Source organism: Stenella coeruleoalba (assembly GCF_951394435.1).
Source record: "Stenella coeruleoalba genome assembly, chromosome: 14".
NCBI lineage: Eukaryota > Metazoa > Chordata > Mammalia > Artiodactyla > Delphinidae > Stenella > Stenella coeruleoalba.
The window spans coordinates 62,856,314-62,882,887 of record NC_137160.1 but is presented as its reverse complement, the minus strand read 5'-3'; the positions used below and the strand labels follow the sequence as shown (position 1 = coordinate 62,882,887).

Here is a 26,574-nt window from a genome sequence, read left to right as displayed (position 1 = left end):
ACGTGGTATCCTCCTGGACCGGGGCATGAACCCGTGTCCCCTGCATCGGCAGGCGGACTCTCAACCACTGTGCCACCACGGAAGCCGGAAATTATTATTTTTTAAAAGTCTGTAAACTAGGGGACATTATCAATGGACATTATCTGACCTGAAGAAGAGAGAAAACTGACCAGAGCCTCGAGGGCCATGGGACAATGTCTCTCAGGGAGGCCAGACCCCTGAAAACCACAGATAAAAAGAACGTCTTGGGAGCGGCCGAGGAGAAGCCCCACGAGGTGACCAGGAGTGAGGACCAGACGCCACGAGTCCCCAGCAGACGGGGGTCACCGGAGACCACGTGTCTTCAAAGCACACGAAGGAAGCCAACCAAGTGCTCCAGAGAAAAGGCAGAGGTTGTCGCAAAGCATGAAAAAGCAGAGCCCCACTAGAGGGCCCGACAAGGCGGCCAGGCAGCGCGCACGGGACAAAACAGAACCCGTGCAATGAGGTCGTGTGCGCGGCTGGCCCACGAGGGGGACGCCTGTGTGTGAAGGGAGGCTGAAGGTGAAAGATGGAAAAAAGCTACAGAAGGAAGTAGCAGCCAGAAGACACCTGGCCTGAGCCATGTGAAGCGCTGCTGAAATGGGCTTTCAGGCAAAAATCCTTCCCAGAGATAACAAGAGTTCAACCCCCCAGGAAGATTCAAAATGCAGACTAAGAACACACAGGACCCAGGAAAGTCACCAAGATGGACCCAGCAAAAGCACCCCCCAGAGGCCGGGGCAGGCATGGCTTTCGACCCACGTGGCCCACATGAACCACACGGCTGCCTGAGGGGCAGGCGCAGCTGGGTGGTGGGCAGCAGAAATACCTCTTTCCAAGCACGGGGGCCACGGGAACCTACTGGCATTTCAGGGAGCTGCTATCACTCAGAACTAGTTCTCCAACCACAAATGGATCAAGTTAGAAGCCTAGAAATAAAAAATAACTGGGGAAAGAATCAAACATTTGGAAACATAAAAACACTCTGATCAGCTCCGCACTCAGAGAACAAAGAAAAATCGGGCGCCCGGAAGTGAGTGTGATGAATCCCGGTCAGAGCTGCACATCGAGCCTGGAGGACTCAGGGGAGGAAGAGAAAGGTAGACGGGAAATGGGGAAAAGATGTTTAAAGAAAACAAACGTAAGCCTGATCAGGAATGGACAGGACAGTCCTGCAGATAAAACAGGGATGCAATCACAAACAACTGAAAAAGGTCAGTGCAGCCAGCACACGGGCAGTGCCCCTGCGGCGACCCATCCAGCCACTACACGCACGCCTGCCCTGCCTTCCTGCGGCCTCTGTCCAGCGCCCAGGCCCGTGATATCCCGGGCCCCTTCTCCGTCCATGGCGACCAGCAGCATCCCCGCATGTCCCGCGCTCTCTGCCGCTCCAGTGCTCTTGTCCAGAGGAATCCAGGCTCAGTGCCTCCTGTCTGTGCTGCACACAAGCAGCCATAACCCACTCACTGGCTGGGCGCCCAGCACGGCCCTCACCCCCACCGCCCCCTCCCTTGGAAGCTGGTGCAGCCATGCCCGCATGAGAAGGCAAAGCCCACACGTGTGCCCGCAGCAGGGGTGCGCCAGCCTGAGCCCCAACTCACGGGCAAGGACAAGGTGACTCACAGCCCCCGACTCTTCCTCTCCCAGGAACTCCGCCCTGGGCTCGGAGCAGTGGGTGCGCCGGAACCCACTCGGGGCCCTGCTTCAAGGTGGATTTGTTAACAACGGGGATGTTTCCCAGGGAGTGAAGGGCTCCCCAAATCTGCTGTCTGCTGGTGGAGCCGGGAGCCCAGGTGGTGGCCGGGAAGTTGCAGAGCAGCCTGAGCAGTGGTCTTTGTGTGGCTGGCTGCGAGTCGGGTGCGGAGCGGAGCGCATCCATGCCAGCGTTGCCACCTGGGGGGGGCTGAGATGCCCAGGACGGCCCAGGGGAAAGGGGACAGGAGTGATGCGCCCCCACCCTCGCAGCCCCTCCTGGAAGCTCAGAATCAAGGCACAAGGCCCTTTCAGTGGGGACCTGGACTGGAAGAGACCAGTCCTATCGGGGCCCACAGCACCCATGTATGGTCAAGGCGGCCGGAGCCCCGCCCATGGTGTCCTGAGATATGTGTGTGTGGGGGTGGGGATGGTGTTGTGCCCATAGCTCCTCAGCTCGGGGCCCCATGGTCTCCCTTGCACCAGCCCAAGTGTCACCAGCTGCTGACACTTTAGAGGGAAGCCCCCGGCAGGGCTGGGGAGCAGGCGGGCAACGGCCACGCAGCAGGGAGGAGGGGACGCCTGGCCGACCAGCCGTGGGCGTGATGGGGGGGAGTGGTCGTCTGACTCCAGCCTGGGTTGGCTGGGGTGGGGGCCTAGTTATTACTTCAGGGCCTAGAAATACCGCTGGCCGTAAATCAGCCCCTGCTTCAAGGCCGTGGACCCTGCCCCAAGTGTGGGAGGGAGGGCAGGTCTGTACACCACCTGTGTCTGACGACAGCCAAGGCCCAGACCCCGGGCTCGAGGGGAGCAGAGCGAGCAGCCCCTACAGGTGGGTGAGCGTCCAACGTCCTAGAGAGGGTGGCCGAAGGCTCCAGTTACCGCCGCGGCCTCTGGCCAAGCCCGTCTCGGACCAGGACCCTCCAGGAAGGATCCCGGCCACCAGTGGCTCTCGCAGCACATGACCTCAGGTGCCAGGAATGCGCGCGCAGCACGGCCCCATCTGGTTCCCATTACCCTCACTCCACGCAGGAGCCCCATCTGCGCCTCTGCAGCGCCCGCCCGCCCACCCGCCCGGGGAGATTGATTTGGGCTCATTAGAGCTGCTGCCGCGAGGTAAGGCACATCTTTGCCCACGTGGCTTCACAGCCAGCGCCTCAGGGCCAGTTGCGGCACCGAGGGCCCAGGGAGAGGTGCCTGCGGACACCGCGACGCTGAGGCCCTCGAGGCCCTGACACTTCCTCCTTGAGGCCTGCGTTCCAGGACCTGAAGGTGTCTGGGCCTCTGGGGACATGGATGTCTCCAGCGAGGCCACAGTGGGCAGTCGGAGGGAGGAGCGGCGCCTCGTAGGATGCACGCTAAGAGAGGCCCTGGCCGCGGCACGGCCTCCACCAACCTCCCGGCTGGCCTGGCCTCCCTATGCTCTGACTTTCCAATTCATATGCACAGTGAACCTCCAGCTCTGAGCTGGAACATGCCCCATAAATTTAAGTCTGAAGTTCCTGCAGCTGTTTCTCCAACAGGCCAGGGGAGACCAGGCCGACCTGGGCCAGGACGGCAGGAGGGGCCTCTTCCTAGGTCCTGGGGGCAGGGCCTGGGGGCACTGCAGTCAGTGGGGCCCTCAGGAGAGCCACCTGGGTCTCTAGGCATTTGCAAAGTTGGGCTGAAGTTGAAGCCACAGCAGGACAGAGCACTGGACCTCATGGGGGTGGGGGTCGCTGCCTGGTTCCCACCAGGCAGGAGCAGAGGAGGGTGTGGGGGGAACCCCGATGCCCACCTGGCCAGTCTCTGTGTCCTTGACGGCTCAGAACATGAAGACCCAGCACCACGTGGCTCCGCCCCATTTCTAAAGATGAGCACCATGGTGACTTCCACTCCCACCACCCACATCCAGGACTTCAAGGCCTTGGAGATGCTGCCTCTGGAATGGAGGCTGGAGAAGCTCCACCCCCACAGCCGGCCCCAGCCCCGTGGGGAGGCCTGTTTGACCCCATCCTGCAGGGCCTCTGTGGACTCCCTGGGACACCGGACAGGAAGACGGACGGGAAGCTGCTTTACTGCAAGTCAGGCGAGCGTGGCACAGGCTGGTCTGCAGTGGGGGGGGGGGGGGGGGGCGTGGGGGGCAGGAGGTGATGCCAAGGAAGTTGGAACACCTGCCTTGTCCTCATGTGTCACATGACCCCTCCCCCCCTCTCCCTCCCCCGTCCCCGGGACTCCACAGGGCTGCTCGCCCCTCAGGACCCTTCCCAGACCCTGCAGCCATGGCCACTCGCTCTGGTTCTAGCTTGGTCCTCCCATGGACTGTGCTTTTTAGGAAGCTAGAGCGGTCCCTCCAGCTGCCGCATGGAAGATCTCCCTGCTGAGTCTGCCCTTGGCCCCTAGCTCCTGCCCAGGACCCCTCACCCACCCCTGATAGCCCTGCCCCTTGCTATCCTGCACCCAGGGCACGGCAATGTCCGCTGGGCATGGCAGTCTCTCCCGATTTTCACCCATGCCTGCCCTCTCCCACCCACCCAAGTGCACAGAGCCTCTTCCCTGGCTGTGGGGGCCCCGGGCTGCTGGGCAAGGCCTCCCATCTGGGGAGGGCCCGAGAGATGCCCTCTTCCTGCGGTCTCCTGTCTGCAGGGAAGCCTGGACCACGCAGCCCCTGTAGAGGGCATAGCCACAGGCCCTGTCCTCCAGAGCTCCAGGAGGTGGGATACACGGCTCCCCACTGCGGCCCCACTCCCCCACCAGACCTGGGCTCACAGAGCCGGCCGTGGTCAGGTCTCAGCCTTCTGAGGCTTCCTGGCTAATGGGGGCGCCCCCGCCCAGAAGCCAGTGTGCACTCAGGCCACCCTCAGGGGGCTGACAGGCACAGGGCACACCCAGCACCTCACTCCCCAGGACCTCACCCGTCTGAGGCCTGGCCAGGAGGCTCCCCTCCCGGCCAACTCCATCCCCCCCTCCCAACAGGGCTGAGCACTGGGCACCCAGATGTGGCCCCGAAGGGCCCCCAGCCACGTGGTGGGAAGCCACTGAGCCGTTACGGCCCTCCCACTGCCCCCGGGCAGCTTGCAGACAGCCACAGGGGCCTCACTAAGGGATTTCTCCATGTAGGGTTTGGGGTTTTTTCTTTTTGATTGATCAGTTCCTTACTGACCAAATTCCTCTGAGTTTTGCAAACAGGCTTGCACAGTCCTGGATTCTACATGCCTTTCCTCTAGATGGACGAAACGTGACCGCTATTAGCCAAGGTCTGAGGGAAACCCAAACCCTGTGAATGGCTCACGAGCGCCAGCCCCTCTACTGCCGCCCGCCAGGCCCGCCCGCGCCGGGTCCGATGATTAATTAACTGCGGACCTGCCACAAGTCCTCTTCATGCCTAAATATTGTTCCAGCCCATCAGACTGTTGGCGCAGAGCAGGATAAATGACACCTCGGGCCTGGCCCACTGACCTGCAGGGCCTGCTGCTCATCCAGGCTCCAGACGGCCAGCGCCTTCTCCGCAGAGCCTGAGACGCCCCTGGCCTCCTGGGAGTCGAAGTCCAGACCCATGACGGGCTCCGTGTGGCAGGAGACGCGGCTGCACACTTTCCGTGAGGAGACGTCCCACAGGGCCACTGAGCCGTCCTCGTAGCCAGCCAGGAGGAGAGGGCGGGGACTGGAGTCAGCCTGCGGGGACAGTTCGCTGTCAGCTGGGGGATGCTCGGGGGTCCCGGGCCTTCTGGAGGAGAAGGAGCTTGAGATAGGCTGCCTTCCCCACTGAGCCCTGGGGGGTCTGCACACCCCCAGGGGGCCGACACCCAGACTGGGGCCAGTGCGGGCTGGGTGGGGTGCCTGCCATCGGGGTCTGGGACACTGGCTGGTCCTCCCACTCCTTCCCACCGGCCAAGACGTGCGGCCACCCCTGGGCGGGGCCGGCCACCTGTCTAGAACTGCCGGCCAAAGAAAATCTCGAGCTCCGTCTCAATGAAAAATGAACCTTCTGTACTTTGTCAACGTCGCCGCGGAAGCCCCCCAACCGTCAAGGCTGCAGAGTCAGCGCCTTGCCGGCCGAGCCGCGTGATGGATGAGGGCGTGGGTCAGAGGGCTGTGCAGCCGCCTGCAGGGGAGCATGGGGACCCTGGGTCGGCCTGGCACCGACTGAGAGCGGCCGCCCCGTGCTTGGTGCCCAGTCCCGGGACTGCCGCCAGGACCCAGCACCTTTGCTCTCCACTGAGCTCCCAGGGCTCAGAAACGACCAAGCGCCCCCTGCCAGCGGAGGATTTCCCGAGGCCAGGAGCTCAGCCGGCGGCCCTCAAACCCTGGATGGCCAGCGGTGAGCACAGGGCCTGGGGGCCGCCAGCAAGGCTGCCTCCAGGGTCGCCTGCAGCTCCAATGGGGACCCGCTGCTGGCAGGCAAGGCTGGTGCTGAGCCGCGTGCCTAGGCATGGCCGACAGCACCCAGGCGGGCCCTCCTGGCCCACCTGCTGGAGCTCGCTGCCCACCCAGAGGGGCTCCATGCCCAGGTGTTGCACACCGTGAGTGTCTAACATGAGTGGACGCTAGCTACGTCCTGAACCCCAGGAAGCAGAGCTCGCCGTGCTTGGTGTGAGGGGTATGTCTCAGGGCCCCACAGAGTGAGGGGAGCCAGGGGAGCCCCGTACAGACCAGCTCTGGGATCTGGAGGACGCCTCCCACAAGCCCTTTTTTCTGATGATAACATGTGCTCCCAAAAACAAGCAGCAAGGAGGAGTCCAAGAAAGCAGCTGTGAGGAACTTGCCGGGGCCCCCTTGGGTCCATCCCCCTTGGGGCACTGATGTGTCCTCCCACCAGCTTCCCACCGCACTGCCTGGCCCAGCCTGCTCCCCAGCCCCCACCCCGCATGTTCCTCCTGCATCCAGGGCTCCCCCACTGCCTATGGTCTGGGAGCTCTGAGTGCCTAGGCTGGAGCGGGGGCTGCACACCACTGAGCCCCCTGTGCAGGCACACAGGGCGGCCAGGGCAGGAGCCAGACCAGCCACAGGACCCCGTGCCAGGCTCTGTCCCTGCACTGAGGCCCCTCCACCTTCTCTCCTAGCACACAGGGTCCCTGCGGCCCCCCAGGATAGACCCTGCAGGCGGGTCAGGGCTCTGGGGCCTCAGTCCTCTGGCGACCACGCCCTTGGTGCCAGGCTGACTTCTGCTCACTCTGCGTTCCCGTCCCCACCCCAGGTGTGCCAGCCCGAGGCGCCCCCCAGCACCTCGAGGTTCCCCGGGGAGCCCTTAGCTGGGGGCGTGGGGGGGACACTGGAGGACCTGCTCTGAGGGTTGGTGTGGACAACCTCTGACCTCCTACATGACAATCATTCTAATAACACAAGCCATCCACTCTCAGGAGCAAAACAAGAAATCTCTGAATGTTTCAGAAAGGAATCCCACATTGGGCCACTCTGCCACACTCAGATCAATAAGCTATAACCTGGACCTCCAGGCTTGGCGAGGAATAAAGGGACATTTCAAATCAGCATAGTCTTTTCTTAACAGGATGCTTTGCGCTGGATCTGTATCAACTAACACAACTCGATTTGTCCTTCTGTCAACCACGTCAATTACCTTGACAAGTTTGTACATCCCATTTCTGCACATTTTTCTGATGGAATTCTTACACAATTAGGCAATGACAGCATCTCCAGGGAGGGAGGGTGAGCGGATGCAGCCCCGTCCCGCCCGGGGCCTGTGAGCACCAGGCCACCTCCACAGCCTCCGCTGCCCCTCCAGGCGCCCCCCCACCCTGCCTGCTGGCACCAGCAGCTTTGCCATCCAGGTGAGTCTCAAAGCCCCCACTTCCTCACGCCCCTCCCCCATGGGCTTCTCTCAGTTCAGAGATGGCAGGGACACCAACTGCAAGACAGGGCAGGGCCCTGGAGGGACAAGAGCTGGGCCCAGGGACCCTGCGGGCACAGACACCTCCAAACCATGCGAGCCTGGCCGGGTTCGTATGGAGAGTCACAGCAGGGGCAGGAACGGCCTCCCCCTGGTCCCAGGCAGCCCGGGGTGGCTCTGAGGAGGCACAGGTGAGCTGCTCGGAGCTGAAAAACAGGCCCCAGGCAGCGGTCCGGGACAGCCCTGGTCAGTGACCTGCTCCCCATGGCTTCTGCAGCTGTAAAGACGCTGCCGAGACTCTTTCCACATGAATGCACCGGACCATCTGCTCTGCTGCCCCCAGGAGTAGACGCCCATTTTGAGCTGGTGCTGACCGCTGGGAGTGGGAAGCTGCCCCTCTGGTCAGGAGGGTCCCTCCCAGGCCTCGCGCTCAGCCGCAGAGCCAGAACCCATCCTGCAGGGACTCAGGCCTGTGACTCCGCTGCCCCCCGGCTTCTGCCGCAGCCTCAGGAGATGCCTCCAGACCCTCTCTAATCAGAGAGAACAGCCAAGAAAGAAGGAAATGGCGTGGATCAGAAATTCCAAGTGTGGCCGCAGGGAAAGCCAGCACATTAAGCCCACTCCAGCCTCAACAAGGCAAAGAAGTAACAAAAATTAATCCTGGCGACGCAGGGGCCGTGCAGGCTTGCAGGGTTAGTCAGCACCCCCTCCTGGCCCCACGCCAGGCCATGCCGGTGAGCAGACCAGAGGGGAGCATGTGGCTCCCCCAGGAGGGGGTCGCTGTCTCCCACACCGCCCTGCGAAGACGAGGATGAGTCTGGCATCCCCAAAGGGTCTGTAGGCGTCCTCGCAGCAGGAGGGCTGGAGGGCTGGGGACACCAAGGCTGAGGAGGACGCTGTGCACACGCCTCCCAGGGGCCAGTGCCCGTAGGTGATGAGGAACCAAGTCCCTAATGGGCATGATTCACACCTGGCGGGCGTGGCCGGCAGGTGTGGTCGGTGGGCGTGGCTGGTGGGCGCTGGGCCTTACCTGCCAGAGCTGCAGGCACATGGGCATGCCCAGCCTGGCCTGTGCCTCGGGCTTCAGGGAGCACACTGACGTCTTGGACGGCATCTCCAGAATCTGAACCTGACAGTAAGAAAACAAGCTGAGTTGGGCCAGAGCCAAGTCAAGTCTGTGCTGCACAAACAGGAGACTCTTGAGGCCTCAGCCCGGCCACCGTGGGCCTGTCTGCGCCTTCGGGAACCCAGGCCGTGCCTCCCGCATTGACCCACGGGCTCCTGGGCTCGGGGACTGCCGGGCTGTGTGGAATGCACGCGTCACTCATGAGTGACTGGCAGGTCCCTCAAGCGGTGTCACTGCCCTGCAGCTACCTCAGGCCTCCTCTGCGTTGACCTCTTGGCCAAGCAGGCGGCCTGGCCCACGGTGCTGACTCAGCTCACTCGGCCTCCCGCCCTCCTCCTGGCACTCCTTCCCTGTCGGGCCCCACACGTGGATGACCCTGAGCCCTCCAGGACTGTCGCATGGCACCCAGACCTGCACACCTGGGGCCCCAGCGCCTGCTCCTCCACCGTGTGCGGCCTGTGCTCAGTGTCGCCTGATGCTGACACAGCCCCTCCTGCGCCTGGCTGGGTGACATGTCCCCACCTGGTGGCTCCAGCCACCCTCCTGGGGACACTCCACCAACAACAGTGTGTGCACCGCAGAGCTGCAAGGCACCCCTCGTCGACACGGGGCAGCCCCAGGTTTGCAGATGAGGAGTCTGAGGTCCAGACGTGATGGGGCATCGAGGGGACAGAACCTACACCTGCTGGTCCACTTTGACACCTGGGGCACAGAACCCCCAGGAGGAAACCCCAGGGTGAACTCAAGGTGTAAATACACAGTGTGGAACGGGTGTAGCCCTGCTGCTGCTCTCACTAACGCACGTGCACATGCGTGTACACACATGCCCACACACATGCACACACAGCCCCCTCCGCCGGTATCACATTGCCTGCAGGGCCAGCACCTACCCCAGACACCTCGTTCTCACTGCCCCAAAGAGACGGAAAAGGACCTAATTGACGTGAGCGTCATCCCGCCATGAATTAGAGGCTGCTAAAAGGAGTTCCTGTAGCACCCACGAAGCTCAGGGGAAGCTCCAGCAAAATGAAGGAGGTACAGGAGGATGCGGTGGCATGGAGTGTGGCCCAGAAGTGACCGAGCAAACCAAAGAGGAGGGGGCCTCGGAGCCCTTCTGTCCTCCGAAGTCAGCGGGAGGGAGGTAGGGGTGGGGACTGGCTGGGCCTCAGGCACCCAAGCCCGTCCCGGCCAAGGCGGGGGACCTAGAAGGTCAAGGAACATGGTGCTGGGGGCTGGATGCCTGCCTTCCTATTTCTGCTCCGATGCCAGTTTCCTAAAACGTCACTACGTCAGGAGGACAAGCTGCTGGGCGATGGGGGAGCGGGGTCCAGGGTCAGAGAGGGATGCCCCCACCCCTGATCTGGGGGCTCAGGAAGACCCCTCTGGTGGCAGTGAGGAGAGACGCGAGGGCGGGGGGATCGGGCAGAGGTGAGTGGCCCAGAGTGAGGGCGACACCAGGGCAGCCCAGGCCTGGGCTAGGCGCCATGAGAGGGGGCACAGTGCTGGCATCCAGAACAAGTGCCCCTTGGTCCTTGTGGTCCCAGGAGGGGCTCTGCACTCTGCCGGGGCCTTCCTCACACCGGGATGCTTCCACCTGGCATTCAAGGGCAAGTTTTGTTTCCAGAAGGAAAAATGTTTGGTTCGGGCAAGTGTGGCCACCCAGACGGCCGGGCCTGGCTCTGTTTGGGCACAGGCCAGTGGTGCTGATTCCAGGTGGGAACATGGAAAACAGCCCTTTTCCCAGGATATGCAAGGTTCCCAGACCTGTGGCTCCCGGGCAGGGGGGTGGTGGTGTACCAGAAGCTGGGGAGCTGGAGAGAAGCAGAGGGGACGAGCAGTCTTGGGCCAGGCTGGCGGGGGAAGCGGAAGGCAACCTCAGCGGAAGTGTGGTCCGGCCCCCACCACTGAGGAGGCTCGGCGCCACCCGGCTGCTGCCACCAGGAGAAAGCAGAGCCCTCTCTTTTCACGTTAATAAAACTTTTAACAGGTTTTTGGCAAACTGGCAAGAAAATCGCATGTAGCTCCTAATTGGTGACTTAAACGCCATCATGAACAAATAGATGCCTGTTCCTGCCTCATTATTTATGAGCTGAATCTGCTTTAAGACTCACGACTCCTCTTGGGTGGGGGCCAAACTTCCCGGGTGCAAGGCTTGCGTCCCTGCCCAGCCCCGCCCGCCGCATAGGCCCTCAGGGCAGCAGGGGACACGGGAAGGACGGGGCGTGGGCGGTAGGCAGGGGCCTCCCTCCCCCTGCACATGTACCCCAGGCCCACGCCCACTCTCGGCGCCCCCAGGCCCCCACCCACCAGGCCATCCTGCTGCACTTGGGGCTCCTTCCCCCACTGCCTCCAGCACCCCAATCCCCCTGCCCTCGGCGCTCCCCGCCGGCACCCCGTCCTGGGCTCTGCTTCCCCTGGGGATTCTGCCTCTTCTGTCCCTGGGGTGTGAACACCACTGTCCAGACTGACCAGTCCCTGCCACAGATCACTGCTGGACACTCAGCCTAGACTCCATCTGACAGTGACCTTGGGGATCCATCCCACCCACTGCCCCCAGGAGCCCTGTCCTCTGACGGGCCCCACTCATCTGTGACTGCGATTGCCACCCTGGTGCCAGCCCTTACACCCTGTGTCTCAGCCCTGCCCAAGACCTCTCACGCCAGTGCCCAGTTCTGACCCCAAAAGGCCGCCCTCCCCTGCTGTCCTGACTCTGAGGCCTACCTCGACCTCATGGGGTCTGCCTGGGGCTTCCCTCCATGCCTGCCTGCTCCCAAGGCCCCTGACAGCCTCGGGCCCTGACCTTGTCCATCCCGTGCTGCTCCTGGCTGGGTGCCAGGGCCTCCCAGAGACCTTGGGCCACTTCGGGCCCCTTTCCCAACCCCTAGCGCCAGGGCCACCTCAGGTGACCAGGCCAAGGCTGGCCTGAGGAGCCGCTCGGGGCACAGTATTCCTGCAGCCAGGGGCCAAGGGTGAATGGGCTCACTCACCTCATCGCTGCCTCTCCCCGGCACAGCCAGCAACCAGCGCTGCAGGCCTCCAGCCAGCACAGAGCCCCTGCAGAAGCCCACGCTCTCCAAGAGCACGGAGTCCACGACGGCGTTCCTGCCCTCCGCCAGGTCCCACACGCACAGCTTCAGGTCGCGGCCCTGGCTGCCAAAATAAGAGGAGACGGGCCGTGACCCTCCCGGGTGAGGACAAATGTCAGTGTGTTGTGGGTAGAATGAAATTCTAACCCAAGAATAAAAGAAATCTCCACGAGCTCAGACCCAAGAGTGAACACATATATACACAGGGAGGAGAATTCCCATTAAACAGAAGAGTTCCAGTGAAAGTAGAATGCTATAAAAGGAGGAGAAACCCTCCCCGTGAGATCAGCCCAGGCACAGCTGTGGGGGCAGAGCCCCTGGGCGGACGCTGAGGATGGAGGGACGGGGTATCTGCAGCCCTGAGGCTCACTATCCACTGCGCGGCTCTAACACTCACCAGAAATGCTCCTCGCTGGGCCTCAGGACTCATTTCCTAGGAGCCTAGGAGGCAGAGGGAACGGTCCCTGCTGGTGGGACACCGTGGACACACTCCCCAGGTGGAGCCCCACAGATGTTCCAGACCCCCGACAAGGGGATGAGAAGGGTTTCCTCCCAAAAGCCCACCTCCCCAGTCTGACCCCAAGAAACCCCGGAGCTGAGCCGACGTGAGGGTCACCCCACAGAACCGCCCTCCCATCCTCCTCTCAAGGGGTGAGGTCCAGACAAACAAGGGAAGAAGCAGCAGCATAGGCCAGTGGGGACGAAGGGGACAGGACAGTGGGCCAGTCCTGGAGCTGTGGAAGGGGACAGGAGGGCACGCGGGGCCCGGAATCTACCTGCACCATTGGGAGACCTCGGTGCTGCGTGGATGGATGCCCCCCAGGTAGACCCAGGGCACCCGATCCTGATCCAGATCCCAGCTCTGTCTGCAGAACCGCTGGTGTTGGCAGGATGTGCCTGGACCCTGGGGAGCAGGAGTCATTCGGCCTGAAGCGGCAGCGACGCGGGAGAGAGAGAACGTGAGGCCTCTCGACACCGTGTCTGAGTGGAGCTCAGGAGAGAAGCAGCAGTGGGAACCGTGCTCTCACACAGAGGCGCCGGCCAAGGGCACCCACACAGGGAGGGAGGGCTGTCCTGTATCTGAGGAACCCCCAGAACAGTGGCTCCCTGCCTCCTTCGCCTGGACCCCTAACTGCTAACGCTGTACACGCGCCCAGCTGCGCTGCCACCTCCACGCTTTCCCCCACAGCGAGGGACCCTGGCACAGCCCATGTGGGTCAGTGCCAGTCACGGAGAGGCGAGCTCGGGGCCCCGGGACAAACACTGGGCTGGTCAGCGCTCACCAGGCCCTTGGACTGGACGGGCCACGCCTTTCCCTGTCCCTTGTGTGTGTGCGTGTCATCCCCAGGGTGACATTTCCACGTTTGGGGAGGACAGCAAGGGGATGACACTGCACATAAGGCCGACTGCCCACCCTGATCACCTGGACAGAGGCGCCCGCCAGGTGTGTTCACTCAAAGCCCCTCCCCCTGCCGTGGGCACTTCTGGGAAAGACACTGTGACATCCGCCACCCTGGCCTCAGATGACCCAGCGCCTCCACCCACAGTGGTGCTGCCCGTCAGCCCTGCAGACGGTGCAGACGGTCATCTTCCACGTCCACAAGGCACACCCACCAGACAGCGGGCTCTCGCCTCTTATCTCCCCTCCTCCCATCAGTCTGGACTCACACATTCCTGTGTTACTGATGGGTCATCACCCAGAGTTCTCATTGATTTTTGTGCCCTAACCATCCCAGACTGGCCAGTGAGAGCCCCTTCAAGGACACTGGTGGCCTCTGAGCAGCCCCACTGCTGGATCCGGGGGCCCCCAGCACCGGGAGGCCCGGTGGGAGTCTTCTCAAGCCTCATCCACAACAGCTCCAAGTGGACAACCCAGATCTCCACCGACACAGAAAGGTGAGGAATCTGGGTACACACGTCCAGAGGAATAAGACAGAAAGACCCACACAACACACTGCAGCCGTGCACACCCTGGCGGGTCTCGCAAACACAGAATCAGACACAAAGGAAGCTGCTCCATGTCGCTCCATTTAGGTTAAAAGAAAAAAAACATAAAATGAGTCTATGCTTTTTGGAGATGCATATTCAGACGGTAAAGCAAGAATGAGGTGGAGGGGCTGCCTCCTGAGGATGAGGACAGGCCGCTGGGCGGGCGTGGGGCGGGCAGTGGCTGCCCAGGTGCCCACCCATGACGAGATGGTCTGAAACTCGTCTTATGCACCTTCCTGTAAGTACATCACGCCTCCCAATAAAGGAAGTAGGAAACAAGCCCACCCAGGCAGCTGTAGAGGCACAGGTGCATCCTCAGGGGTACAGGTGTGGCTGGGGTGTCTGCAGAGCCCTGGCTCCCAGCTTTGTCCTCCGGCCCCTTGACATGAAAGGGCACCTTCCCCCTCAAGGGCCACTTTGGAGGCTTGACTTCCAAACACAGCTGGGCCCCGGCCTCTAGTGCAGCATCCAAGCACCTGCGTGGTCTGCGCCTGCCTAGGCGGGGGGCCCCCACAGCGCCATCCATCATGCACATGAGCAGGGTGCCCCTGGAGTTGCCACCCCGCACAGCACCAGCCAGCTCTCCAAGGGGTGGAACTCCCGGCCTGAGGCTCCCCAAGGCCAGCCCAAGGTGCGCAGAGGAGCATGAGGTCCAGAAGGGCTTACACCTCGGCTCAAACCTCAGGAGGAAGTTTCCAGCAGCCTTGTGGGGTCTTCAGACACAGCATCCACTCTAATCATCAGGGAAAGAGCAAAGCCACGTGAGGGCCCTGCAGTGAGGGGTGCGTCTGGGCAACTGGGCAGGGAAGGAGCGAGGCGCTGAGATGGATGGACAAGCACACACGCCCAGGGTATGGCCTCCAGGACTCCTGGGGCCTCAGCCACCTGCAGGGAGTGGGAGCGGCTTCAGTCCCACACAAAAGTGCTTTGAAGCCACTGGGAGCCCAAGAGGCCTTGTTTAATGGGGACTGGGCTCCACGGTGCCCAGGTGTCCAAGCTCCAAGTCTGGAGCAGGAGAGCAGGACCATCTGGGAGTTCTGGGGCAGAGGGCGCCGGGGAAAGCCCTCTTTGACTTGGCAGATTTCTGACGGGGGTGGGAGAGCTGGGACCCCTGTACAGGGGCAGATGTCAGGGCCGCCCCAGATAGCAGTCGCTCTGGCTGCCAGGTGGCCCCCGCTCCCTCCTGTCCGTGCCCTTCCCTCACCATCCCCCTCTCCAGGGGAAGGAGGGAAGCCCCCTGACTTACTCCCTCACCCACCAGCGCCCTCTTGCTGCCTCCTGGCCCACCTCCCACCTGGGGTCCCAGCCCGTCACCTCCACAGGACCCTCCCTCACTGCTACCCAGCCCCCAGACTCCCCAGTCCCGGCCCACCATGGTGTCAACACATGCAATCTCCTCTGCCAGGGGGCCAGACCCCTCGCTCTGCCATCTCCCACCCACCCACGCTGGCAGCCCAGACCCTGGCACCTGCACGGCCTCCCAGTCCCCCCTGGGGCAGCCGCACTGGGCAGGGAGTGGGGCCCCATCAGCCTGGGTGAGCTTGAGGTTCAGCTCTGTGCCACCCTGGAGACCAGTCCTTCCTGCCTCGCAGGAAGGTGGCTCCATGGCCAGGGAGAAGGCTGCGCTGCAGAGCGGCTATGAGGACACCAGGGCCCGCGACTTGCAGGAGGGAAGTGGAGGCTCCTCCAAGTACTGGCCCCCAGCCCTCGCCCTGGGGGCCCCAGCAGGCCAGGGTGGGCTCGGACAGAGCCGTCCTAAGCGTCCATCGGGCTCTTCTCAATGGGCACCCGCCCGGAAGGCCCACACACCCGGGCTGCGCTGCCCTCGACAAGTCACCCGGTTCTGCCATTGTTGGGGCCGTTCTGGCAGCTGGGGGAGGCCTTCAGGGCCTCCCCTGGAAAGCTCACGGAACCCCCCCGAAGGCCACAACCTGGCTCACTGCCACCAAGACTCACCTGAGGAGCTGGGGCCCCTGGGGCAGTGTCTGCAGCCAGGTCACACACTGGCCCCCATGGCCATCCAGGGTGGCGACCACCCTCCGTGTCTGCAGGCTCCAGATGTGCACCAGCCCACGAAGGGACCTGTTCAGAGAAGCTCCAGTCAGGCTCGGGCATGGGGGGGAGCGGGCTGGACACCACGCAGCCGGTGGGTCAGGTGCTCCAGCCAGCAGCTCCCAGCTCAGGGGACAGCTCTGAACACATAACCAGGGGACACGTGCTCCTCTTACAGGGAGGGTGGCAGGGCCCTGGAGCCTCTTCTCTGGAGAGGTGGGGAGGCCGCCACTGACAGTGCCAGCTGCCTGGCGCCTCTAACGGAGACCATGTCCCTGCGTCCTCCACGGGGGAGGCCCGAGGGGACAGCGCGTCGAGGGCTCTGAAAGGGCGAGTGCCCGGGTGATGGGCAGCCTGAGGCCCTTACCCCCCGACTTCACCCTGGGCCGGGGGTACTCACCCTGAGAGGAGCAGCGGGCGCCCCTGCCCCTGGGCTCCTTCGCAGAAATGCAGTGTGTGCACCGCCGACTGGGCGCCTCGGAGGACAAACTGGGGGTCTGGTGGTGGGAGCGGTGGGGCTGCCATGCTTGTCACCTGGGGACCGAGGAAGGGCGTGAATGACTCACCTGTCCTCCTTCGGGAAGGCACCGGAGCATCCCTGGATGCTGCCCACCCCGGCACCCTCTGTCCCAACAGGTACTGTCCCCAGGCAAGGGCAGCAGTGCCCACACCCCCCACCAACTTGGGCAGGGTCCTCCTCGTCCCAGCTGTCCACACACTGGGAGCACTCGTCCTGCCCTCTGCCCAGGCCTCGCTCCAGCTTCTCCCTCAGGGGGCCCTCCCCAACGAGCCCTCCCAGCCAAGTCAGAGGTGTATGGGGTCCACGGTCTTCGTCACATGGGCTGCAAACACGGCCCGCCGGGTCCCGGTCCTGCTCATCACAACCTCCAACTGTTACAGCCACCCAAGGAACCGTCCGGTGAGCTGCTCTAGGCCTCCCAGGCTCAGGTTCGAAGTGTTCCAGAGCCTGCACACTGCCACCAAGGGGCAGAAGGGCCGGCACAGGTGTGTGTGTGGGCAAGGGGCGGGGCCCAGTTACCCAGCCACTCCCCTGGAGGGCTGCTCTCAGAGGACAGACCCTTCCTCAAATCACTGGTCCTGTGTGTAAGGCCTGCTGGGCCCACCCACCCCAAAGGAGAAGCTGCCAGGGCCCCCCCGAGCCCACCCCAACCACGCCACCCCAATTTCACAAGCAGCCAGGGCTACGTATGTCTGCCCGCAGGCCCTGGGCCGGGCCGAGGGTGTAGAGGGGACGGCTAGGAGCGGACCCCCCGGGAGCTGCGGCAGCTGGGGGGGGCCTCTCCTGCTGGCCTCTGGGACAGCCCCCACCCAGCCTGCACACAGCAAGGGGAAGGCGCCCACACAGTTGCCAGAGGGGGGAAGTGAAAGGGCCGGAGTGGGCCTTCGGGAAGGGGCTCCGGGGACAGAGGGACAGGCCACCCCTGCACAGGCTCCCACCGTGCAGCCCCCCAACACACATACACACACACGTGCTCACACAGGCGCTCACACGCACACACACACACACACACACGCACACGCACACACACACAGGCAGCACAGTGGGCCTGGGCAGCGCCAGCAGAAACCCAGCCCACACCTGCCACCTGCCTGCGGCCTGACGGGCGTTTCCACAACCTCACCGCACCAGGCTAGCTCCCAGGTGATGAAATCAAGTCCTCCTCCACTGTTTTCCCCGGACGTAGGGAATAAACCCGTCAAGTTGTTACAACAGCCGGACGCTCAGGCCAAGACGAAGCCTCGGCAATTAAGGGCTCCATCATTTCAAGCAATTAAAGTAAACACTTTATTTGAAAACTAATTAATTCTAGCTACATATTTTTCCCATGACAATACTCTATGATGACTTGATTTATGACGTCTAATTATTCTTTATTAATCTAATTGAGAATAATCGTATTATCCTATCTCCTGGCACCAGGCCGCCCGGAGCGGTGAGCACGATGGCCGCCCACCGGCCTTGCCCCCCGCTGGCCTTGCCCCCACCTCCACTGGCCTGTCATTCTCCCCCCACCCAGAGGGCAAAGGAGCCTGAAACTTAATCCATGGAGCACAACTTTGGGTTCTGCAAGACACATTCCTTTAAAAATTAAAAAGAGAGACAGTCTGACAGCCTTTCCACCATTGCTACAAATGCCCCCAGAGCCCCCCAGGCCCGGCCCACAGACGGAGGACAGCCGCAGGGTTACTCCTGTGGAGGGGGGACCCGGCCTCCCCACTACCCTGGTGTGGGAGCACAGTGCAGCGTGGGCAGGGCCACAGAGCCTGCAGCTGGCCCTGCCCTAGGGCACCTGCTGCCCTAGGGACCTGGAGTCCCAGGTCCATGAGGGACAAAGTTTGAGCCCTCTGGAGGTGGGTAATCTCGAAGGAGTATCCCCTACAGATGAGGTCCCCGGGGCCATGGGCTCAAGTGTTAGGCTGAACCAGAACCAAAGCTGTGCTCGGAGATTCTAGAACGTCACCGCCCTCAGCTCTCAGCTCCAAATCACACCACCTTGGGGCCCCCCAACTGCAGGCCGTGCATCTCTCAGAAGGACCCCTTCAACCCAGGCCTCAGTGAATTCACAGGAAAAACCCTAAGAAATGCCGGCTCCCAGCCAACACTCGTAAAAGCAGACAAGGAGGCCCAGCCCTGCGAGGACCAGGAGCACCAGGAACCGCAGGCGCAGACCTGGACCCGAGCAGAGCGTTCAGGTCTGTGAAATATAACGCTTCACGGCTTTAAAGAAATAAAAAGATGGAACTGAATGTACAAGCAGAGAGCATCACCTCTCAGATCCGGAAAATGACCCGACTGGGGAAAAGCTATTGGGAGCAGGAGATCTGCTGTGCCTACAGGTCGTTTATGAATCACAGAGGAAATGCTCCTTCATGAGGGGACACCGGGCTGTCACCACTGGCACTGTCCTTGAAGCGGGCCACCCGCAGTAAACAGCCTGCATCACTCATCTCCCGAGGGCCCATCGCCATCCACCTATGCCAGCAACGTTCGGGAACTTCCAGACATACCCACCAGGGGCCCAGACAGGACACCCAGCTCAGACTCATGGCAAAGGTCAAGGTCAAGAGAAACAGGGAGAGAAACAGCAGGGTGACTCTTCTAAATTCAGAGACTAAAGAGCATGTCGACCAAATGCAACGTGTGAACCTTGATTAGATCCTGATCAGAAACAGGGGCCACAACTGGGGGAATCTGAATACAGGCTGCAGATAATATAGAATTAATATTGCTAAGTTTCTTGGGGAAAACAATGGTATTTTATGTAGAAGAGTATCCTTATTCCTAGGATACAGTATTTTAGGGATGAAATGTTATGTCTGCAATCTGTTTTCAAACGTTTCAGAAAAAAAACCCTCGACCTGTGTCTAGCTACATGCAAGTACACAGGCAGAGAAGTAAAGCAAATGTGGCAAAATGCCCGCCATCGGTGAACACAAGTACTCACTACTCCACACTTGCCACAAACCCACAGAGGACTTGTATCCAGAATAGATAAAGACACAGGTCAATAACATAAAGAAGCAAACACCAAACGTTAAATGAGCAAAAGACTTGAACAGATGTTTCACAAGAAACATAAATACCCAACAAACATAGGAAGAGATGTTTAACCTAATTAATAATCTTGGAAATGCCTGTTCAACCTTAGCGTGAAATAACTGCACTCCTAGCAGATTAGCCAAAAATTAAACAGCCTGGCAAATGCTGACCAAGATGTGGGGCAACTGGAGCCGTGTACCACATTGGAGGGGCCTATGTGGAACCAATCACCGTGGAAAACGATCAGGGACCACCTGGCACGCCCTATGACCCAGCAACCCCACACTTAAACACCCTAAAGAAACTTGCACACTTGCACACAAAGACTTGTACAAGAGTGTTCATAGCAGTATTGTGCATAATAATAAAACCCAGAAACAACCCAAATAACCATCAGCTGCAGAATGGGATGCTTCTGGCACATTCATATGACAGAATACTCCACAGAACTGAAAATGAATAAACTCCAGTGTCACACAGAAGAAGTTCAAAATCATGATTTTCTTCGAAAGACATTAAGGAAGTAAAAAATGAGGCTAGAAACAAGGATAAAATAGTTGCAACATATATCTGATAAAGGACTCATACTCAGAATATGTGTCAATAAGAGAAACAAGTTAAAGTGATTCCAAAAGGCTGAAATTAAAGATAGACAAAGGTATGTCAGGCAAACGGAAACAGTAAGAAAACAGGAGTTGAAACACTGACATCAAAGTTTAATTCTAGGGACTTCCCTGGTGGTGCAGTGGTTAAGAATCCATGTGCCAATAGAGGGGACACAGGTTCGAGCCCTGGTCTGGGAAGATCTCACATGCCACGGAGCAACTAAGCTCGTGCACCACAACTACTGAAGCCCGCCCGCCTACAGCCTGTGCTCCGCAACAAGAGAAGCCACCGCAATGAGAAGCCCGCGCGCTGCAACAAAGAGTAGCCCCCACTCGCCGCAACTGGAGAAAGCCCACGTGCAGCAACAAAGACCCAACATAGCCAAAAATAAATAAATTAATTAATTTAAAAAAAAGTTTAATTCTAGCCAAAAAGCATCAGATTTGACAAAGCCAGACACTTTCTAATACTAAGCTGCGGTTCACAATGAATGTATGAACATCTATGTACTAAGTAACAGAAACAACACCTCTATAAAGCACAAACTACAGGAGATGCAAAGAGGCACAGAAAAAAACTCACTAGTAATTGGAGAATGTAATATACTACCGTCAGTACAAGTCAGACCAAGTGACAAAATAAGTAAGGAGACAGAGACTCAACAAGGTAAACAGTATGGAACTGTAGGGAACTCCACAATCTGACAACAGACACTATACCTTCTCCTCAAGGGCACATGAATGCATTCTCTGTGATCAAATACTGCGTCACAATTGAAACATCAGTAAGTTCCGCAAAGAAGAAATATTAACATTATAAACAATATTCTATGATCACAGTGCAATTAAACCAAAAAATTAACAAAATAAAAACCAAAAAGATCTTTCCAACTAAAAATTTTTAAAAATTTATTAAATGATTTCTAGGTAAAAGGGGAAATACTTAAACCACAAATTTTTTAAAATGGCAAAACAACATTACATACCAAGATTCATCAGATATATTTAAAGCTTTGGTCAGAAGAAAAATAGAGATTGATATCACTTATCATACAAAAATAGCAAATAAAATATTAGCAAACAAAATACAACATCAAATTAAGAACGTAATACATGCTGACCAAGTGGAATTTATCCTAGAATGCAAAGTTGGTTCAATTAGGAAATCCATTAATGTCATACATCATATTAATAGATTTATAAAGAAAAAGCATATGACTATCTCCATAGATGCTGATAAAGCCTCTGACAACATTCAATATCCTTTTTTTTTTTTTTTTTTTGCGGTACGCAGGCCTCTCACTGTTGTGGCCTTTCCCGTTGCGGAGCACAGGCTCTGGACGCACAGGCTCAGCGGCCATGGCTCACGGGCCCAGCCGTTCCGCAGCATGTGGGATCTTCCCGGACCGGGGCACATACCCGTGTCCCCTGCATCGGCCGGCGGACTCTCAACCACTGCGCCACCAGGGAAGCCCTCAATACCCATTTTTAATTAAAATACTTAAGCAAACAGAAACTGATGGGTTTCTTAAAAATGATTATAATACATACACACACACACATACACACACACAAACACACACCCTCCTTAGTTCTAAAGCCAAAACACATTACTTTATGAAGAAATACCAGAGGTATTTCTATTAAGATCAGGATACTCACTGTCTACAATATTAGTCAACATTGTATGGGAGGTTTAAGCTTATTCAGTTAGATAAGAAAAATCAATTAGAGGCATATGAACTGGAAAAGAAGATGTTAAATTCTCTTCCAGATGACATGATGGTATACATTGAAAGCCCTAGATAATCAATGATAAAACAGATCCAAACATTAAAAGAACAGGACTTACCTGGAGGTCCAGTGGTTAAGACTCTGTGCTTCCACTGCAGGGGTCGTAGGTTCAATCCCTGCTCGGGGAACTAAGATCCTGCATGCTGTGCACCATGGCCGTGGCCAAAAAACAAATAAGCAAACAAACAAATGAAAAAACAAACATTAAAGGAAAACTTCAGTGATAGTAGCAGCAAATAAAACTAGCAAAGAGAACTCAACAGCTTCCATGTACACAACCAATAACCCGTCACAGAAAATCCCACTTACAATACCAACTAAGAAGATAAAGTACTTAACAATAAATTTTTTAACTTTTACACATCAAAAGAGATAAAAATCAAAGTATCTTTAAAACACATAAAGTCTTCAAAATTAAAGAAGGACTAAATACCAAATAGAAAATTGGGCAAAAGACATGAATAGACAATTCACAAATAAAGATATGAAAATGGCCCTTAAACATAAGAAAAGATGCTTAACCTCACTCATGGAGAAATGTAAATTAATACCACCTAAAGAGGCTTCTGGTTCTGGCCAGGATGAAGTAGGCTCACTACAGCCTCTCTCCTCTCTATCTGCCAGATTGCAACTAAAAACTCTAGACAAAATATAAACAGCAATTACTTGAAAACTCTGAAAAGTGAACAATAGCAGACAGACTTTGGAGGCAAGCAAAAACTTGGAGAATTGATCTGAATGGGCACAAGCTTCCTGCTTTTATTTTTATGTCTTGGGGCACTGCCTTGAGGGTGGGTCTAAGTTGCACTGCTGCAAGGCAGTGGTAGCTAAAATTTGGAGAGACACTTTTTCTCTGCACTGAGATTAGTTTAAGTCCTAGATTGAGTTAAAAACATAATATATAATACAAGAAATATAGTCAAAAAGCCAATAGAATCCTAGATTCTAAAAAGTTAGGGTTTGACTCCCTGATGGCCTGTGTTTCTCTTCTCTCTTGGCCCTGCCCCGAGGATGGGCCCTGGACACGGAGCTATGTGGAAGAAGTGACTCTGAGAGACCCCTGTCGTTCTGGTCAGAGGAACCATGGAGAAAGAACCCTGCCAGATCCTATGTGGGTATAAGAATGGCAGAGAGGAGAGAGCTAAAGAAAAAGATCCCTTAATTCTGTGAATGAACCCACAAAAGCCCCAGGCTCTTCTCTGAGCTGCATACATGTGGGATAGACCCAAAGCAGCACCAGCTTTAAGACCTGAACTAGGACCTAAACCACTGCCCAAGTCTCAGGCTGAACCCAGAGTGGCTGGTGAGTGGGACAGACCCAAAGCAGTGTATCAAGAGCCTTGAAAATGGAAATGAAAGTAAAACTGTAGCCCACAGAGGGTGAGACAATCTAACTGGGTTGAATGCCTGTTAACACGAAACTCAACATTCTCCAGAGGACCCAATGTAATACCCGGTCCAGGGTATGTCTAGGATACAACACAAAATTATTCAACACACAGAACCACGAAATGAGGTCAATTCTCAAAGGAAACGACAATTTACAGATGCCAACTCAAGACAGTTCAGATGTTGGGAATATCAGATAAGGGTTTTAAAGCAGCTTTTATGATTATACTCCATGAGGCAAAGGTAACCACACTTGAAATGAATGAAAGAAAGTTCCCAGCGGAGAGAAAAATTTTTTTTAAAAAAGGAAGTTCCAGAACTAAATAATACAATATCTGAAACAAAGACATTCAATAATGGAATCAGAGATGACAAAGGAGAGAGTCAGTGACATGAAGACTGGTCAAAAGAAATTATCCAATATAAGATCAGAAAGAAAAAAGACTGGAATAAATGATTAGAGCATCAGGGACTGCAGAATAATAGAAAAAGGTCTAACATTCATGCATGGGAGTCTGAGGACAAGAGAAGGAGATGGGGTAGGAAAATTACCTGAATAAATAATGCCCGAAATGTCACAAATTTGGGAAAAGACAAAAATGTATAAATTCAAGAACTCAATGAATCATAAGCAGGATAAACTCAAAGAAAACCATACTCATGTCATAATTAAACTGCTGAAAAATAACAGCAGTAAAATCCTGACAGTAACGGCACATTACACATAGGGAAATAATCATCTGTGTGAACGTGAATTTCATATCAGAAACCAGGAAGTCAGAAGACAGTGGAACATCTTTAGAGTAAACAAAAGAACTCTATATCCATCAAATTATCTTTTGGGAATGAAGGCAAAATAAAGGTATTTTCAGGTGAAGGAAAACCAAGAGAATTTCTTGCGGGAAGATATTCCCTAAAAGAAATATTAAAGAAGGTTCTACAGCTCAAAAGAAAGATCAGAAAGAAATGTGGAACTCCAAGAAGATAGAGGAAGAGAAATGGTAAACATAAAAGACAAATTTCCACCTCTTAAGTGAACATGTATATTGTTGGGGTTTGCAATCTGACAGCTATAACATGAAGGGGGGAGGGTAAGGGGACCCATATGGATGTAAGGCTTCTACTAACTATTAAAAACATAATATATAAGAGATACAGACAAAAAGCTAACAGAAAATTTAAACAGAGTATTTGAAAATATCCAAATAATCCAAAAGAAGGATGGAAAGAAGGGATAGAGGGCCAGAGCATCAGGAAAATGAGAAAACAAAATGCAAGACCTAAATAGAACCATAAAAACGACTACAATAAACATAAATGCTCTCAACATGCTATTATAAGACCCAACAACTATAAGCTAATTTTTAAAAAGCCCGACTGTAAATTATCTAGAAGAAACCTACTTTAAATATAAAAACATAGAGGACCTCCCTGGTGGTCCAGTGGTTAAGACTCTGTGCTCCCAATGCAGGGGGCATGGGTTCGATCCCTGGTCAGGGAAGTAAGATCCCGTGTGCCACACAGAGTGGCCAAAAAATAAATAAGTAAATAAAATAAAAAAATAAAAACATAGATAAATTGAAAGTAAAAATATAAAAGATATACTATACAAATAACAAAAAAAAAGGTGTAATGGATACATTATTATCAGAGAAAGCAGACCTCAAAACAAGGACTATTAACAGGGAGAAGAAAACACACAATGACACAAGCCATCAATTCATCAAGAAGACATGAAAGTCCTAAACATGTACTCCGCTAACAGCAGAACTTCACAACACATGAAGGAAAAACTGATGGAAATGAAAGCAGAAGTAGACAGATACATAATTACAGCTAGAGACTCAAACTCCTCAGCAATCAACTCAACAAATGGCCAGAAAATAGTACAGGAGACCTAATACTATCTATCTACTGGACTGAGCTGACATGAAGTGAACATTCCACCAACAGAACAACTCATACGTCTCAAATATACATGGAACATTCATCAAGATAGACCATATCCTGTGTTTTAAAACAAACCTTAAGGGCTTCCCTGGCTGTGCAGTGGTTGGCAATCTGCCTGTCAATGCAGGGGACACGGATTCGAGCTCTGGTCTGGGAAGATCCCACATGCCACAGAGCAACTAGGCCTGAGCGCCACAACTACTGAGCCTGCACTCTAGGGCCTGTGAGCCACAACTACTGAAGCCCATGTGCCACAACTACTGAAGCCCACGCACCTAGAGCCCATGCTCCACAACAAGAGAGGCCACCACAATAGGAAGCCCGCGCGCTGCAACGAGGAGTAGCCCCCACTCTCCACAACTAGAGAAAGGCTGTGCGCAGCAATGAAGACCCAATGCAGACAAAAAAAAAATAAAACAAAATTTTAAAAAATGTAGAGGAACCTTTGTTACTATGTGAGGTGACAGATGTTAACTGGACTGATCATGGCAATCATCTTGCAATATATACAACTATCAAATCATTATGTTGTATACCTGAAACTAATACAATGTTATATGCCAATTATATCTCAAAAAAATGTAGAAGAACCAAAAGCGCACAATGTTCTCTGACCTTATGGATTTAACCTGGAATCAATAACAGAAAGACAACTGGAAAAATCTCCAAATATTTGGGAAACAAACAACATGCTTTTAAATAATCAATGGGGCAAAGAAGAAGTCCCAACAGAAATTGGAAAATATTTTGAACTGAATAAAAATGAAAATATAAAATAGCAAAACTTGTCAGAAGCAGCTAAAGCAGGACTTCGAGGAAATTTATAGCATCAAATGTCAAATTAGAAAAGAAGAAAGGGGGAATTCCCGGGTGGTCCACTGGTTAAGACTCCGTGCCTTCACTGCAGTGGGCCTGGGTTCAATCCCTGGTTGGGGAACTAAGGTACTGCAAGCCTCATAGTGTGGCAAAAAAAAAAAAAAAAAAAAAAAAAAAAAAATTAAAATAAAGGTTTTCTTTAAAAAAAAGAAAGAAAGAAAAGAAGAAAAGTCTCAAATCAATGACCTAGCTTCTACCTCAAGAAACTAGAAAAAGAAGAAAAATAAGCCCAAAGCCAGGAAAAGGAAGGAAATAATAAGGTCAGAAAAGAAATAAATAAAACAAGAGAATTGTAAAACTACAGAGAAAAATCAGCAAAACCACAGATTGGATCTTTAAAAAGATCAATAAAATAGATAAATCGGTAGCTAGCCTGACAACTGAAAAAAGAGAAGAAACCAATTATAATAATGGAAGAAGGGTTATCACTACAGACACCACTAACCTTAAAAGGAGGATAAGGAAATACCATAAATAACTCAGTGCACATAAATACAACAACTTAGATGAAATAGAAATTGAAAACCACAGACTAGGGGGTTTCTAGGTCACCTAGAAGAAATGACCTGAATAGCCCTATAGTGACTAAAGGGATTGCATTTTTA

At 55.5% G+C, this 26,574-nt stretch overlaps 1 protein-coding gene across 2 annotated transcripts in view; it reads right to left on the bottom strand.

The window, feature by feature from the left end:
• Window positions 1–26,574, bottom strand: part of GNB1L (G protein subunit beta 1 like) — a 44,422-nt gene that overhangs the window by 4,576 nt on the left and 13,272 nt on the right. Inside the window, exons 2-7 of one of the 2 annotated variants that reach the window (XM_079942032.1) lie at window positions 21,813–21,897; window positions 16,194–16,327; window positions 15,698–15,823; window positions 11,654–11,816; window positions 8,571–8,669; window positions 5,152–5,367 (exon numbers count right to left, since the gene is read on the bottom strand). In XM_079942032.1, coding sequence (XP_079798158.1) covers window positions 5,152–5,367; window positions 8,571–8,669; window positions 11,654–11,816; window positions 15,698–15,823; window positions 16,194–16,318 — 729 coding nt within the window. In that variant the 5' untranslated portion in view covers window positions 16,319–16,327; window positions 21,813–21,897. The remainder of the gene's footprint in view (window positions 1–5,151; window positions 5,368–8,570; window positions 8,670–11,653; window positions 11,817–15,697; window positions 15,824–16,193; window positions 16,328–21,812; window positions 21,898–26,574) is intronic. The other variant, XM_079942033.1, reaches the window with a different exon arrangement.